Genomic DNA, 17,900 nt, shown 5'->3' on the forward strand with positions numbered 1-17,900 from the left:
TTGTTAAGATACAATAAAGTTTTGTACATACTTACCTGGCAGATATATACGATTAATGGCCCACCCAGCCTCCCCTCAGGAGACAGGTGGAAGAGAAATTATGGCTTAGAAAACGGGAATAGTTCCAGACCCCGCCACCCAGCGGCGGGAATGGTGGATCACCTGACCTACCTGTCGCGTGTGCCGCGAGTTTTGAAATTCTGTCGGGACGACCGAGTCTATAGCTAAGTATATATCTGCCAGGTAAGTATGTACAAAACTTTATTGTATCTTAACAATATCATTTCTGGCACATAACATAAAGAGTATTAGAAGAAAGCGCCGGTCTCAAGCGCCAACCTGGCGCAATGAGCCAAGAGCACCATCCAAGATATTTTCTCGTTTTAGCGAGTTATTAACATAAGAGTCCAGTAGCCTCTCAATGAGTCCAGAAGCCTCTCAGACAGCACGCTCGGTAACGGCAAGATTCGTTCCTGATTTCGTTACCCATTTAATCACTTAGGCCAATTCCACGACTCTCTCATATCGCAAAGAGCATTGAGAATCTCTCTTTTCGCTCCTGTTCGCGTTAACTAAGAGAAACCTATTTGGGGAAAAAGAGGTTCGATGCAAGATTTTGCATGTCCGTGAGAACAATTTTTTCCTTTTTCCTCGATCAACGATAATAACTGTTATCATATGTCTAACATTTATTGCAAAGAGTTGTGAGAACCTACGGAAAGTCTTCTTCATAGATCTCTTAGCAAGGTAAAAGACGAACAGGCTTCCTGTAGACTGCTTCCTTTTCCTTGAACCAAGAGAAGTAGCAATATACACCATCTTTATTTTATAGAAAGGGGAATAAACTTTAGTTTTTTTTTTCCCCTAAATATAAATGCTTTACAGAATTTAAGATAAAGGGCGTCAAAGAAAGAGAGGATAATACTTTATGCTCATTTTGGCCTTAGAGAAGGTTGGATCACAGAGTCACGTCTTCTCCACAGCATGTTTTGGAAGTCTTTTCCAACAAGACAGTCTGAATATTCTATAAGCATCTATTACAAATGGACCTTAACAACCTCTCCACTCTGAGTCAGTCTTCGTGCAGACTGACCAGAAGTGGACATGAATGAGAGGATTTTTAAAGGTGAATGACAATAGTCATAGCCAGGACATAGAATTGCTGCAGATCGTGTTTGATGGAAGAGGAAACTGTCCTCTTCCGATACCTCTGTGAACCACATATAGGTTTTTTCTTCCTTTTCAGAGGGGGGAAGAATCAACTTTATATATATCTGCTATCAAAGAGCACAGTAAAAGGCTACACTCTGTCTATACAGGAGAATTAGAGATAGCAGAGGATTAAGATCTTCGGGATCTGATACGATACCTCAATACGACAAGAGTAGGATATTCATGTACTTTCGAATGGGATCTTTTGTGGCTTCAGATTCCGTGTTCCGACAAGATGGAACTGCTCCTCATCAAACTTCTTTGAGAAATTTTATGAGGGAATTCTTTGTTTTCTCTTGGCCTTAACTACCAAGAAGACAGGTGAATTTTTTTGTGCATTGGAATCTCGCATCAGATTTAATGGAGACTCGGCAATGGGTTCTTGCCAGCATAGTATGTCTGGCGAGAGAACTAAAACCCTCTATTCCTGACTCAACGATTTCAGATAGAAGTTCGTTGCCAGGCAGGGTACTTACGTTTTCACCTACATAAGAAGAGATGGTTTAAACGTTTGTTTTTGCTACAAAGTCTTTGGGATGCGATGGAGGGTTCGAAATGCTTCCCAGAAGGTATTCAGAGAGATACAGTAAAGAGCTAGAAATCAGGAGTCCTCCCAATTTCAGCTCGGAGTCTCCTTCGACTTCCAAGCCCCTTCCCTTCCTTCGGATAAGGATAGGGAAGATTCTGCAACGAGGAACTTCATCAGCAAGTAAGAAGAGATCTCGTTAGCAACGGAAGGATTCAAGAAGGATCCTCCTCGGAGGAAGACTCTTATCTCTCGTACTGTTAGATGTCCTATCGTCTAATGGAAGTAGTTTACTACAATCTCCTTCCCTTGCCGGAGAGGCCAGAAGCTCAAAGTGGAAGAATTTCTTCCACCCTTCTCCAATCTCCTGATAAACCATTGTGGAGTTTCAGGACTTTCGGACAATGTACCGACCAACCAGGGCGCTCCAAATGCCAAACAGGCGTAAAAAACAAAAAAAAACGCCAGAGGCAGACAGTTTCAAGGAACACTGTCATTGTCTGATGAAGAGAAAGAGGGGGCCTCCAACCTAGCGCAGATGCGCTGGAGGCGAACAAGTCAGACAGATAAGAGTGTCTGATGTGGGCATCGCCAGACATCCTCGGGACTCTACCAAGCTCGAAGCTCCAGCAAGTGGAGAGGAGTCAGCCAGGGGCCGGACGCCAAATAGTGCCAGTCTGGAGCCAGGCGCAAAGCTACTTCCAGGCGCGAGGCGCCAGCCATGAGTCAGGCAAAAAGCGCCTTCCAGGAGCTAGGCGGCCAACCAAGTGTCAGGCAGGCGCGAGGCGCCACCCAGGCACAAGCCAGGCTCTAGGCTTCATCCAGAAAAGATCCATTTCAAAGGAAGCCCTGGTCTTCTTTGAAATAAGTGTGATCGCTAAAAGCACTTCATGAATGACTTGATGATTCCTTCAAACAGCTGAGAATTAAAAGCGCTTGAAGTGCTAGCTTTTATGAATTCTTGTTCGTTACATAACAATATGTCCTGAAGGACATATTAGCTGTAACTTAAGGGAGATGCAACTCTGTGTTGACTTCCCTTTGCACGAAGGAGGTCAAGTTGACCTATGAGAGATCCTTCTCTCTTGGTTTTACGTGTCTACGGATACGTTGCTGGGATAGGGAGCCGACACTGATCCTTAACTAAGTGAGTTAATTTTTATGTTAACATAGTTTTTTTTTTGGTTTGTTTGAAATTTGGAGTTTGGGGATAGCTCTTTTCAAACTAAGGCACAAACCCTCGTGTTAGGATCAGGTGATCGGGATCGGTGTTGTGCTCCTTAATTATGCCCCTAGGCATAGGTGTATTGTCATGTAAGTGGATAAGACCCCATTGACAAATGACCATTAGATTCTGTCGAGTAAGTGGATAAGACCCCATTGACAGATCTACAAGAACTCTTAGCCATAGGTCACATCCTCGCTGAGGCTCTTGAGACGAAGCAGACACCTAGCAATAGCTAGGAAGTCAACCCTTCGTCTAAACACATAGGAACCAAGGTTTTTTTTATCTATTACCTACAACGTATGTTGTTTACCTGTCTAATCAGTAATTAGCTGTCTCTTACCCACCGCCAAAGGTGCCAATCAGCTAAGTATATATCTGACAGGGAAGTTGAATGTATGAAAATGATATTGTTATTGTACAATAAAGTTTCATACATACTTACCTGGCAGATATATACAATTGAATGGCCCACCCAGCCTCCCCTCAGGAGACAGGTGGAAGAGAAAAATCTGTCCTTAGAAGGTAATAGTTCCTATTCCTGCCACCCAGCGGCAGGCCGGTAGATCACCTGACCTACCTACCTGTAGCGTGTGCCGCGAAATTCGAATTTCTATCGGGGACGACGGAGTCTATAGCTAAGTATATATCTGCCAGGTAAGTATGTATGAAACTGTATTGTACAATAACAATATCATTTTTGGTTTTCCATTTCCCTGTAGGGGGATATTACCATCAGTGCACCATATGCTGTACACTATAGGCATTACTTCAGGTTCTTTGCAGTGTCTTTTCAGCCCCTAGCTGGAACCCCTATCATTCCTTTGATGGTACCTCTGTTCATATTTTCTCTCTCCCCCATCTTACTTTCCACCCTCTCATAACAGTGGTTTCAGAGTGCAATTGCTTTGAGGTTTTCATCCTGTTACACAATGTCCTCATAGGTTCCAGTGCTTGGCCTTTGGTGGAAATTCTATAGTATTCTGTTTTGTCCCGTTTATTATATTATAAAAATCTTTCAGTTAATTGGCCAAGTAATTGGCAAAGATTCAGAAGTAAAATAAAAGTAGTTCTACAGCTAACTTAGTAAACCATTCCTTGATAAAGCCATGATTAAACTTGTAGCTTTTTTCCGCTCTATGAACAGTATGCGTTTGACAATCTTTTGTACTTCAGGGCGGCAGACAGTCGAACCTCCATCGTCCAGTTACCCACTTCCTATCACAAATAGTGTTCAACATTCTCACAGACCCAGTCAGTCTGCCCAGAACTAGTGTACCACATGACATAGGCCAGTCATTGAGGTGAGTTAGGCCTATTTTTCTAGATAAGTTGCTTGAGCATGAAGTTTGTCAACTATTTTATATATTAACAATTTGTAACATATTTATATCATAATTTTATTCTGTACATGTGTTATGATTCCTTTAAAAATTCATACTATTTTCATATTATAATTCTATACTATAGGTGTACATACAGGCAGTCCCTGGGTTACGACGGGTTCGGCTTACGACGTTCCGAGGTTAAGGTGCTTCTCAATTATATTCATCAGACATTATTTCCAGGGTTACGACGCCTACAACGCTCATCTGGCAGATGAAATATGACACCAAAAATGCAAAAAAATAAATATTTGAAGGTTTTTTATGAAAAACACAATAAGAATGCAGTTTACATAGTTTTCAATGCACCCAAGGCATTAAAAGTAATGTTTTCATAGGATTTTTGACGATGTTCCGGCTTACGACGATTTTCGGCTTACGACGTGTCTCAAGAACGGAACCCCCGTCGTAACCCGGGGACTGCCTGTATTATGATTTCTTCTAAATTATGAAAAAAGTTTGATGAATTCCAAATCATTTCCTCAAACTGTTTCAGATTGTCACCCACTGGCTACTACCTCCCCATTCTGTACGTCGATCAACTGAGCGTCCGCCTCAGAGATTTGGTCGAGGTGGAGTCCTCGTCGACAGAGATGAACCTCACCTTGAAATATTCGCCAATTTCATACGGAAAGTTGAGGTAACCAGTTGACGAAGCCTTGCTTAAAAATTATCCCCTTTAGGAACTGTTGTTTGTCCCAGATTTTTAGTGTTTAATTGTTATATCACAGTTGCTTTTCGGAGTTTAAATATCATTTCAGATCGTGGCTTAAAAGTTGAGGTAACCTACTGAAGAAGCTTTGCTTAAATTGTCTTTCTTAGGAACTGTTCTTCATCCCAAATGGTAACAGTTTCACTATGGTTATTTTTTTAATATAAAGTTTAAAATATTGTTCCAGATCAGGACTGCAGTTGATCTAGCATTGCTTAAAATTGACCTTCTTAAGAAGCTGTTCTTTGTCTCACATTAACTGCTTTGTTTAACTCTCTTATTACCGTTACTTTCCAAGTTTAAACTTTATAATAGTGTCCCAGTTTGTGGCTTAAAGTTAACGTAACCCATTGACAAAGCTTTGCTTCAAAATTCCCTTCTTAGGAACTGTTCTTCGTGTCAAACTGTAACAGTTTTATCACAGTTACTTTCAGAGTTTAAACTTTTAAAATATCTTTCCAGATTATGGCTGCAGTTTGAAGCAGCAATGCAGCCAATGTCCCAGCTCGGATTCACCGAAAAGGACTTGGACGAAGTCAAGGGGATATTCTCCGACACCAATCTTTATTTCCTGTGTGTGACGTTTTTGATAGCTGCTCTACACGTAAGGTTTTTTAATGAGTTGCCTTCTCTAAGTTAATGAATTTAATTATCAAGGATGTCAGGACATTTTAAATATTGCAACCACGTTCAAAAAGATGTACAAAAAATAGCTGTAATGGTGAAAAAGACGTGTTTTTATTCATACTACTTTCACCGATTTATAAGTCAATCTTCCACAACACCACAAAGTAAACATACAAAAGTCATTTATATCTGCCATATTTAAATCATTTCCTCTCATTTCAGTTTCAATGACAAATTTCAGTTTCAATCTTTTGCCATCTCTGCAGAGAAAAAATACAACATTTATATATCTTTGCCAAAATTCCTGTAAATTATCATTTTGTTCATGAAACTTACCTGTCAGATATATATATAGCTGTATTTTCTGACGTCCGACAGAATTTCAAAACTCGCGGCACACGTAGTGGGCGGCCAGGTGGTAGTACCCATTCCCGCCGCTGGGAGGCGGATATCAGGAACCATTCCCATTTTCTGTTCATATTTTTTCTGTCGCCGGTGCTGGAAACAACTGTTTGCAGTACCTCCGTCTAGGATTTTTGATTTATCTCGCTTTAAATTATCTGGATTGACTTTTGGTATCGACTTCTGGATTGTTGGATTGGCACGCGTAATAGTGGATTGGTTTTTGATTTTGGATTGGCTTTTCTGTGTACATGATGTCGGGATCAAGTACAGGGAGTTTCAGAGTGTGTGTGAGGAGTGAATGTAAGGTGAGGCTTCTTAAACCTTCAGTTGATCCTCACACAGTTTGTATGGAATGCAGGGGGCATGTTTGCTTGGTTGATGATCGGTGCAATGAATGCAAGGATTTGTCAGATAATAAATGGAAGATGTATGAGACCTATCGACGTAAATTGGAGCGCGATAGAGTCAGGAGGTCTTCCTCCAAGAGCAGTTCTACAAAAGGTAAGGAATGTAACATTTCTCCTCCTCTAACACCGGTAGATTTTGTTCAACCTAATCCTGTTTTGTTGCCTTCGGGCCCTAGCTGTGTCTGGAGAAGGTAACACCCTTTCTATGATTCTTGAGTCTATTCGCGCTCTTGAATCGAAAGTGTTGGCCTTAGAAACTGGCCCTGTGAAAGTTTGTGATAGTGCCCCTAGTGTTGTGGAGGGGGCGTCAGATCGGCCCCATAATGCCTCTAGGCCTAGACCTCTATCGGACTCCAGGACTCAGGGAGTGGGTATGTCGAAAGCCGCAAGAGGGTTACGGGGGGCTCCCACCGATCTGGCGTCCCTTCGGCAGGCCTTGTGCTAAGTCCCAGGCTGCCAAGGAGCGCGCACGAGCGCGCGTCCTGAAGGATTGCTTTTCGTCCTCCGAAGCGTCCTCACGCGCAAGGGGTGGAGCGCTCGGAGAGACTCGCGTCCGTTGAAAAGGACTTTTCGTTTTGAGGACGCTTCACGTCCTATGTCGCCACTTTCGTCAGAGGACGCGTATGACGCTTTTCCTCCTCAGAAGAGAGGTAGAGTCTCAACCGACGAGGACGTTGGTTTCCGCGCACAGGCGTGTTCACCTGAGATGCAGGTAGCTGTACCTGCTAGAAGGAAGGAGGCGTCCCCTCGCCCCTCGCCTTCTCGCAGGGTCAGTCCTGCCCCTTCTTCTGCTCCTTCGTCACGGCCTACGAAGGATATCCTTGTGTCCCTTCAGGACCAGATTACGTCTCTCATGGCTCAAAGGACTCGCCCAGCAGCAGTCGAGCCTAAGCGGAGAAAGGACGTTAGGCTGCCCGTCAAGAGGACGAAGCAGTCTCATTCTCTCTCGTCTCGTTCGTCTCTCTCTCCACCTCCGGATCGTCACCGTTCTCGTTCTCCGAGTAGATCTTTCGCTCACGCTGTGGAGGACGCTCGTCGTTCGAAGCAGGACGCTCTGCGCTCTCGGCAGGGCGCTTTTGAGGATGCTCGGCAGGACGCTCGCCGTTCAAAGCAGGACGCTTTGCGCTCTCGGCAGGACGCTTTTGAGGACGCTCGGCAGGACGCTCGCCGTTCGAAGCAGGACGCTTTCGGACGAGGCAAGGACGCTTTTGAGGACGCTCAGCAGGACGCTTGCTTGGCTAAGCAGGACGCTTTTGGCGCCTCTCGTCAGGAAGCTCGCGCTTCCTCTCGTAGGGATGTGTCTGGTAAGACAGTTCCCGTTGCTTCAAAGGACGCGCTACGTTCGCAGGATGTCCGTCCTTCAAAGGATCGTCGTAAGGGCGATTCCGTACCTGAAGCGGGGACTTCCAATCAACGGAAGTCTTTGTTCAGGCCTGAGACTGCTGGACGTACGCCCTCGTCCGGATGGACGTTCTCCAGTTCCTCCTTATTAGGGAGGAAGGGGAACTTAGTAGTCCAGGGAGTTCAGTCGAAGAAGAACCTCCTGTAGCTTCAGCTGTCTCAGACTATAAGGTTCTTGTGCGGCTGTTACGTTCAATCACCTTCGGGAGGGGAAAGTTTCAGCTCCGGTAAAAAAACAAGCCCCACCCTAAGGTCTCCTACCCCGCTTCCAAAAATCAATTTCGCTCCCTTCTAAGTCTGTTAAGACCCCTGAGTTCGTCGAAATGAAGACGTCGCTTTCGACCAAGAGGGCTTTCAAGAAGCTACAAGATTTTATGTCTCGAAGGAAGGACCAGGGCAAGACCACGTTTCGCTCTCCGGGAAAGGAGGAATTTGGTATGAAACCAAGGAGGACGTGGGAGTAAAGGTTCCTTCGTCCGCTCTTGGGGACTTCTTCCAGTTTGTTTTACGGGTGGACGCTCAGAGGAGGTCCCTCTTATCGTCTGCTAAGGTGTCCTGGACTCCTGTGGAGACGGACCACCACTTGAAGGGACTGCTGCGCACTTTGAGTGTCTTTAATTTCTTAGACTGGTGCTTGGGAGTTTTGGACCTTCAGTCTAGAAGTCCTGATTCTCTCAGTCTGGGGGAGCTGTCCAGCGTGTTGTCGTGTATGGACAAGGCCGTCAGGGATGGTTCGGAAGAGCTAGTTTCTCATTTTCATACATTCAACTTCCCTGTCAGATATATACTTAGCTATAGACTCCGTCGTCCCCGATAGAAATTCGAATTTCGCGGCACACGCTACAGGTAGGTAGGTCAGGTGATCTACCGGCCTGCCGCTGGGTGGCAGGAATAGGAACTATTACCTTCTAAGGTCAGATTTTTCTCTATCGTTTGGACTGTAAACATACGTTTACGGTTCCTCCTGATTTGATTTTCGTGTTTCATCGCCATCGATCTTCTGGCTGTCTTTTGCAGGGAAGTACTGGGTCTTTGGTTCGGCATACGCTTTTATTAACTTTTTAATGAATTTCGCTTCGAAATTTTCGAAGAAAATACTAAGTGAAACTACCGAAATCATCGGTAGACACTCACATAGTTTGCCATAAAGAGAATTATTAATATTTATTCATTATTACATGTAATAAAGGTTACAACTTTATTAAGGAAATATTAAACTCTAATTTCCTACTTTAGGAAGTCAGAAAAGCATATAACTAGATACGCTTACTTTATAAGCTTTAATAGCGTTTGTGCTAACGAGCAGTTAGAGTATTAGCAGTACTAGTAGTTGTTGCATCCTCATCACCTTCTTACTCCTCAGAAACTACAAATTTATATATGCAAATTGAAGATAAATGGATAGCTCAAATGCAAGCTTTTAAAAGGTAAGAAGTGAATATAGTGTTCCCCCATTGCAATGGAGGGTGCGTCTGATCGGCTCTGTCTCGCTCCTCAGGTCTAGAACCTCTTCCAAGCTCAACAAGCCCAGAGGAGAAGGAATGTCGACAACCGCAGGGGGTTTCAGAGAATCCCCACCGAACAGGCCGTCGTTCCCCCTCGGCAGGTTCTGTAGAACGTCCCAGACTGCCAAGTTCGCCATTGGGAAAGGTGTCCTAATGTAATGTCCCTTATTATTATCGTGTTGACGGATAAGGAGAAGAAAGTTTCAACGGCGTAGATTCAATGAAGATGCAAGATAATCTCGTCGTAGATATCGGAACCTCAGAGAGATATCTTTCGATAACAGTTGCGGTAGAGGCATTGCCCTATCCTGTTTTCGTCCCCCGTACAAATAGACGGAGGCTCTATCCCATGGGGTTTTGAAAGAGTTATTTCAACAAATTCCTCATCGGTACATTTATATGAAAATATATCTATTATGAGAAGAGAATATATGTTGATCGAATGAATTATGGATCTCGGTTAATGATTAAACATACATATATAATTTTTAAGCTTCTAGCTCCTCGGACATGAAGTGCCTGAAACGCCTGAAACAAGGCTCGAGGCGCCTGAAGAGCCTTGGAAAGAACGAGGCGCAAAGCGTCTGAAGAGCCTGAAATGAGGCGCAAAGCGCCTGAAGAGGCTGAAATAGCGCAAAGCGCCTAAAGAGCCTGAAATGAGGCTCAAAGCGTCCCTAAAGAGCCTGAATCGAGGCGCAAAGCGCCTGAAGAGCCTGAAGAGAGGCGAAAAAGCGTCGGAGGCCCCCTCAAAGGAGTCGCAAATCGCCTGAAGCTCCTGAAAACAGGCTCGGGAGTGCCTGAAGCGCCTGAAAGAAAATGAGGCGAAAAGCGCTTGAAGCGCCTGAAACAAGGCTAAAAGCGCCTGAGGCGCCTGAAATGAGGTGCAAAGCGCCTGGAGCGCCTGAAACGATGCGCAAGGCTTCTGAAGCACCTCAGATGAGGTCGCAAAGCGCCTGAAAGCCTGAAGCGCCTGAAACGAGGAGCAAAAGCGCCTGAGATGAGGTGCTAAGCGCCTGAAGCTATAAACCAGGATCTTCATCGTATATGGAGTTAGATCCTGATTCTGCGTAAGGTGAAAGACATTCGAGGATTTCTCCTGATAAGGACGGGAGTTGTTGCACAGGCGGCCGTCGCCCTTCTCAGGATAGTCTTAATGCAAGTAATGGCAAGAGCAAGATCGGTTTTTTTTCCTGGCGGGGACTCAAGATGTCGCACAGGCGGCCTTAGCCCTTGCCAGGTTAGAATCGGTACTGCTAAAAGCCCTTCACCTTACGGAAGGAGGCGCTCTCCTCCGGTTGCTCATTCTTCTACCAACTTGATGGACAGGAAATGGAAGATAGATCGGAATTGGAAGCCAATAAGGGAGCAGGTCTCTAGGTAAGACCTTAGCGATTTTTTTTATTGAAAAAATTAGTTCATTACTAATAAGACGATATTAAAATCTTCCTCCTTCTAAAACTAATGCAACCAACCATTTACAGAAAGAGTGGCAATCGTTTGCAAATTGAACAAGGTTCGTACGAGCTCTCATTCATTGATTAGAGGCTCTTCCAGATAATAGAGGCGTAGAATACGGCCTTATCTCCAGAATAAAAATTTGAGGGATTCTCTTCGATCGCCGAGAGTTTTCATTGCGATCTCTTTCGACTAATGCTAATTCGTGTTTATTGACGAAAAGAACGGAGAGGGCAAATTTCCATTCTCTCTCCGCATCGAGAGGAAAGAATGTAGAAGGAAGGACTTGCTGCATACGACTGCTGAATGACAAGTCATATACGCATAACAGAGTTGCCTTTGTGGTTCGCTACGAAATTATCTATATCCTTACAGGATTTTCCTGGTAAGGACTTTCGCTTAAAAAGTTTGTTAGCGACAATACCTACTCAGCTTCGGTATTTAACAAAGTTGTTTGGCTTAAATTGGCATTATTGAAAGCTTCCTTAGGCTCGGGAATAATTTTATTATATTCCTTCATTAAATGAAGTAACTGGCAACTCACGATGAATGCAGCCAGGCAGCGAGCGAGACGGCCGGGCTGTCATTGTAAGCGTAAGGCCAATACAGTACCATCCAGGTCTCGGTCATTAGCAGTCGGTTGCATCTCTCTCCTCTCCAACGGGATCGAATGGTTAACCGTATATTCCCCTACAATCATGGACTTAGTCTCGAATGGAGGGATAGTTAAGCTAACATAAATAAAAAATATTGTCTTGCCTTTTGCTAAGAGCTTTCAATAAGAGAGATATTATAACCTTTCAGTGCTGTTTACCGTAGGGAACATTATTAAAGGATTCTAACACAGCAGAACATTATATTATATAATGCTCTCATGCTTACGAAACGCATGGCTTATTAGAATACATGCTTAGTGAGAAGATGGATGTAGTAGAGAATTCACTTTAAGACTACGGTATGGTCAAGTCTCGAGAAACGCACACAACTTTTTAGAATCAGATATTGCTCAAGAGAAGATGGATGAGTGGAATGGGAAACATTCTCTTCGTGGCAGAAATGGTTTCCCTGAATAAGAATATACTACGTATATAAGAGTTTTTTTCCTATAAGAACGGAATTAACATGTGTAAGGATGTCGGGTACCATAAAGGCACAGATGTTCTGGCACATAACATAAAGAGTATTAGAAGAAGGCGCCGGTCGGAAGCGCCAACCTGGCGCAGAAGCGCCGCCTGGCGCATGAGCCCAAGAGCACCATCCAAGATATTTTCTCTGTGTTTTAGCGAGTTATTAACATAAGAGTTCCAGTAGCCTCTCAGACAGCACGCTCGGTAACGGCAAGATTCGTTCCTGATTTCGTTACCCATTTAATCACTTAGGCCAATTCCACGACTCTCTCATATCGCAAAGAGCATTGAAAATCTCTTTTTTCGCTCCTGTTCGCGTTAACAAAGAGAACCTATTTGGAAAAAGAGGTTCGATGCAAGATTTTGCATGTCCGTGAGAACCTTCTCGATCAACGATAATAACTGTTATCATATGTCTAACATTTATTGCAAAGAGTTGTGAGAACCTACGGAAAGTCTTCTTCATAGATCTCTTAGCAAGGTAAAAGACGAACAGGCTTCCTGTAGACTGCTTCCTTTTCCTTGAACCAAGAGAAGTAGCAATATACACCATCTTTATTTATAGAAAGGGGATTAAACTTTAGTTGTTTTTTTTTCCCCTAAATATAAATGCTTTACAGAATTTAAGATAAAGGGCGTCAAAGAAAGAGAGGATAATACTTTGTCTCATTTTGGCCTTAGAGGTTGGATTCACAGAGGTCACGTTCTTCTCACAGCATGTTTTGGAAGTCTTTTCCAAGACAGTCTGAATATTCTATAAGCATCTATTACAAATGGACCTTAACAAACCCTCTCCACTCTGAGTCAGTCTTCGTGCAGACTGACCAGAAGTGGACATGAATGAGAGGATTTTTAAAGGTGAATGACAATAGTCATAGCCAGGACATAGAATTGCTGCAGATCGTGTTTGATGGAAGAGGAAACTGTCCTCTTCCGATACCTCTGTGAACCACATATAGGTTTTTTCTTCCTTTTCAGGGGGAAGAATCTACTTTATATATATCTGCTATCAAAGAGCACAGTAAAAGGCTATACTCTGTCTATACAAGGAGAATTAGAGATAGCAGAGGATTAAGATCTTCGGGATCTGATACGATACCTCAATACGACAAGAGTAGGATATCATGTACTTCGAATGGGATCTTTTGTGGCTTCAGATTCCTGTGTTCCGACAAGATGGAACTGCTCCTCATCAAACTTCTTTGAGAAATTTTATGAGGGAAAATTCTGTTTGTTTTCTCTTGGCCCATTAACTACCAAGAAGACCAGGTGAATTTTTTGTGCATTGGAATCTCGCATCAGATTTAATGGAGACTCGGCAATGGGTTCTTGCCAGCATAGTATGTCTGGCAAGAGAACTAAAACCCTCTATTCCTGACTCAACGATTCAGATAGAAGTTTCGTTTGCCCAGGCAGGGTACTTACGTTTTCACCTACATAAGAAAGAGATGGTTTAAAACGTTTTTGCCTACAAAGTCTTTGGGATGCGATGAGGGTTCAAAATGCTTCCCAGAAAGTATTCAGAGAGATACAGTAAAGAGCTAGAAATCAGGAGTCCTCCCAATTTCAGCTCGGAGTCTCCTTCGACTTCCAAGCCCCTTCCTTCCTTCGGACAAGGATAGGGAAGATTCTGCAATAACGAAGGAACTTCATCAGCAAGTAAGAAGAGATCTCGTTAGCAACGGAAGGATTCAAGAAGGATCTCCTCGGAGGAGACTCTTATCTCTCGTACTGTTAGATGTCCTATCGGTCTAATGGATGTAGTTTACTACAATCACCTTCCCTTGCCGGAGAGGCCAGAAGCTCAAAGTGGAAGAATTTGTCTTCCACCCTTCTCCAATCTCCTGATAAACCATTGTGGAGTTTCAGGACTTTCGGACAATGTAGCGCCAACCAGGCGCCAAATGCCAAAACAGCGTAAAAAACGCCAGAGGCAGACAGTTTCAAGGAACACTGTCATTGTCTGATGAAGAGAAAGAGGGGCCTCCAACCTAGCGCAGATGCGCTGGAGGCGAACAAGTCAGACAGATAAGAGTGTCTGATGTGGGCATCGCCAGACATCCTCTGGGACTATACCAAGCTCGAAGCTCCAGCAAGTGGAGAGGAGTCAGCCAGGGGCCAGACGCCAAATAGTGCCAGTCTGGAGCCAGGCGCGAAGCTTCTTCCAGGCGCGAGGCGCCAGCCATGAGTCAGGCAAAAAGCGCCTTCCAGGAGCTAGGGCGGCCAACCAAGTGTCAGGCAGGCTCGAGGCTCCAGCCAGGCTCGAGGCTCCACCCAGGCGCAAGCCAGGCTCTAGGCTTCATCCAGAAAAGATCCATTTCAAAGGAAGCCCTGGTCTTCTTTGAAATAAGTGTGATCGCTAAAAGCACTTCATGAATGACTTGATGATTCCTTCAAACAGCTGAGAATTAAAAGCGCTTGAAGTGCGAGCTTTTATGAATTCTTGTTCGTTGCATAACAATATGTCGTGAAGGACATATTAGCTGTAACTTAAGGGAGATGCAACTCTGTGTTGACTTCCTTTGCACGAAGGAGGTCAAGTTGACCTACGAGAGATCCTTCTCTCTTGGTTTTTACGTGTCTACGGATACGTTGCTGGGATAGGGAGCCGACACTGATCCTTAACTAAGTGAGTTAATTTTTATGTTAACATAGTGGTTTTTTTTTTTGGTTTATTTGAAAGGAGTTTGGGGATAGCTCTTTTCAAACTAAGCACAAACCCTCGTGTTAGGATCAGGTGATCGGGATCGGTGTTGTGCTCCTTAATTATGCCCCTAGGCATAGGTGTATTGTCATGTAAGTGGATAAGACCCCATTGACAAATGACCATTAGATTCTGTCGAGTAAGTGAATAAGACCCCATTGACAGATCTACAAGAACTCTTAGCCATAGGTCACATCCTCGCTGAGGCTCTTGAGACGCAGCAGACACCTAGCAATAGCTAGGAAGTCAACCCTTCGTCTAAACACATAGGAACCAAGGTTTTATTTATCTATTACCTACAACGTATGTTGTTTACCTGTCTAATCAGTAATTAGCTGTCTCTTACCCACCGCCAAAGGTGCCAATCAGCTAAGTATATATCTGACAGGGAAGTTGAATGTATGAAAATGATATTGTTATTGTACAATAAAGTTTCATACATACTTACCTGGCAGATATATACGATTGAATGGCCCACCCAGCCTCCCCTCAGGAGACAGGTGGAAGAGAAAAATCTGTCCTTAGAAGGTAATAGTTCCTATTCCTGCCACCCAGCGGCAGGCCGGTAGATCACCTGACCTACCTACCTGTAGCGTGTGCCGCGAAATTCGAATTTCTATCGGGGACGACGGAGTCTATAGCTAAGTATATATCTGCCAGGTAAGTATGTATGAAACTTTATTGTACAATAACAATATCATTTTGGAACGGCTTTCCTAAAGAAAAGAGCTCTTTTATGTAATTTTACCGCGAAGTCGGTTTCTCCCGCTCAGAAAGCGGAATTGCTCTTTGCGCCTCTTTCGGACCATCTCTTCCCCCAGGCTATGGTAAAGGATCTTGCAACAAGTTTGCAGGAGAAGGCGACCCAGGACCTCTTGGTACAGTCTTCAAGACGCCCAGCAGTTCCTTCCACATCTTCATTCGGTAAACCCCCGAAGAAAGTCAAACCCTTTCGCGGGGCACCCCCCTCGAGAGCAGCTCCTCGAGGGAGAGGTTTTTCGAGAGGAAGAGCTTCATTTAAACCGAAATCCACCAAATGAAGATCTTGTCCTTCAGACGCCAGTCGGGGCCAGGCTGAAGTTCTTTGCGGAGGCATGGAGGCAGAGAGGGGCGGATCCTTGGACTCTCAAGATCGTAGAGCAGGGGTACAAGATCCCCTTTTTACATCCTCCTCCTTTAACATCAACTCCCAGAGACCTCTCTCCGTCTTATCAGGGAGAGAAGAAAAGTATCCTTTTCGATCTTTTAGACCAGATGGTCGAAAAAAGAGCGGTGGAGCAAGTCTTGGACCTGGGGTCACCGGGCTTCTACAACAGGATTTTCCTGGTACCGAAGCAGTCGTCGGGTTGGCGCCCAGTCCTGGATGTGAGCAGGCTCAATCTTTTTGTTGATAAGATCAAGTTCAAAATGGAGACGCCTCAGTCAGTGCTAGGAGCCTTGAGACCTGGCGACTGGATGGTGTCTCTGGACCTGCAGGACGCGTACTTTCACGTCCCCCGTCCACCCTCTTTCAAGGAAGTACCTGAGATTCGTCTTAGACAACAGGGTTTGGCAATTCAGAGCCCTTTGTTTCGGTCTCAGCACGGCCCCGATGGTTTTTACAATGATAATGAGGAATGTAGCGAAGTGGCTCCATTCTTCAGGGATCAGGATATCCCTCTACCTCGACGATTGGCTGATCAGAGCGTCGTCGAGACGAAAATGTCTGAAGGACCTTCAGTTGACGTTAGCCCTAGCAAAATCTCTGGGTCTTTTGGTCAACTCCGAAAAGTCGCATCTGACCCCGACACAGTCCATCGTGTATCTGGGGATTCAGATGGATTCAGTGGCTTTTCGGGCGTTTCCATCCCAGGAACGTCAGCGGCTGGGTTTAGAGAAAGTCGCAGCCTTCCTAGGGAGAGAAGCTTGTTCGGCGAGGGAGTGGATGAGTCTGCTGGGCACCATTTCCTCGCTGGAAAAGTTTGTCTCGCTGGGAAGACTGCACCTCAGGCCTCTTCAATTTTTCCTTGCGGAAGAATGGAAGTCGGAGGAGGACCTGAATGCGATCCTAAGGATCTCAAACAAAGTAAAAGACCACTTAAGATGGTGGCTCGACCCTCAGAAGTTGCGAGAGGGCTTCTCCCTAAATCTTCTGAGCCCCGACCTAGTGTTGTTCTCAGACGCTTCCCATTTCCGGTTGGGGAGCAAACACTAGGGGGGGAGGAAGTGTCAGGCTCCTGGAGAGGGGAACAGGTAGGCCTGGCACATCAATGTAAAGGAACTGGCAGCAATATTCCTGTCGCTGCAGTTCTTCGAAGACAAACTGTCAGGCAAGGTCGTTCAAGTCAACTCAGACAGTACCACAGCCCTTGCATATCTAAAGAATCAGGGAGGAACTCACTCCAGATCCCTTTTTCTCCTTGCGAGGGAAGTTCTGCTATGGGCAGACGCAAGGCACATAAAGATCCTGACAAGATTCGTGGCAGGGGTTCAGAATGTCAGGGCGGACCTTCTCAGTCGACGAAATCAGATTCTGCCAACAGAATGGACCTTTGCACCAGGAAGTCTGTCAACAATTATGGAGATTGTGGGGACGTCCTCTAGTCGACCTGTTCGCTACGTCGAGGACGAAGAGGCTTCCTCTGTATTGCTCCCCGGTTCTGGATCCAGGGGCAATTGCGGTGGACGCGTTGCTCTGGAACTGGACAGACCTGGATCTTTACCTGCCTTTCCCCCATTCCAGATCATGGGGGAGGTCATGAGGAAGTTCTCAGCTTCAGAAGGGACAAGGTTGACTCTGATTGCCCCGATGTGGCCAGCAAGAGAGTGGTTCACAGAGGTCATGACTTTCCTTGTGGACTTCCCAAGAACGTTTGCCCTGGAGGAGAGATCTACTCAGACAGCCTCACTTCAAAAGGTATCACCAAAACCTCTCCGCTCTGGCTCTGACTGCGTTCAGACTATTGAAAAGTTGGCCAGAGCGAGAGGCTTTTCAAAGGCAGCTGCGAGAGCAATCGCTAATGCTCGAAGAGCCTCTTCAAGAGCTGTCTACCAGTCTAAGTGGGCCTCCTTCAGGGCATGGTGCAAAAAGGAAGGAATTTCCTCTTCCACGACCTCTGTGAACCAGATAGCAGATTTCTTACTCTATTTAAGAAATGTGCAGAAATTGGCAGTTCCTACAATTAAAGGTTATAGGAGTATGTTGTCTGCCGTTTTTCGCCACAGAGGAC

At 44.9% G+C, this 17,900-nt stretch overlaps 1 protein-coding gene across 1 annotated transcript in view; it reads left to right on the plus strand.

Moving 5' to 3' along the window:
- LOC135204885 (lipid scramblase CLPTM1L-like) overlaps positions 1–17,900 on the plus strand; it is a 31,703-nt gene that overhangs the window by 9,425 nt on the left and 4,378 nt on the right. Inside the window, exons 3-5 of the mRNA XM_064235118.1 lie at positions 4,140–4,267; positions 4,845–4,988; positions 5,523–5,664. Of these exons, the coding sequence (XP_064091188.1) occupies positions 4,140–4,267; positions 4,845–4,988; positions 5,523–5,664 (414 nt within the window). The remainder of the gene's footprint in view (positions 1–4,139; positions 4,268–4,844; positions 4,989–5,522; positions 5,665–17,900) is intronic.

Source organism: Macrobrachium nipponense, chromosome 47 (genome assembly GCF_015104395.2).
Source record: "Macrobrachium nipponense isolate FS-2020 chromosome 47, ASM1510439v2, whole genome shotgun sequence".
In the NCBI taxonomy this organism is placed as follows: Eukaryota; Metazoa; Arthropoda; class Malacostraca; order Decapoda; family Palaemonidae; genus Macrobrachium; species Macrobrachium nipponense.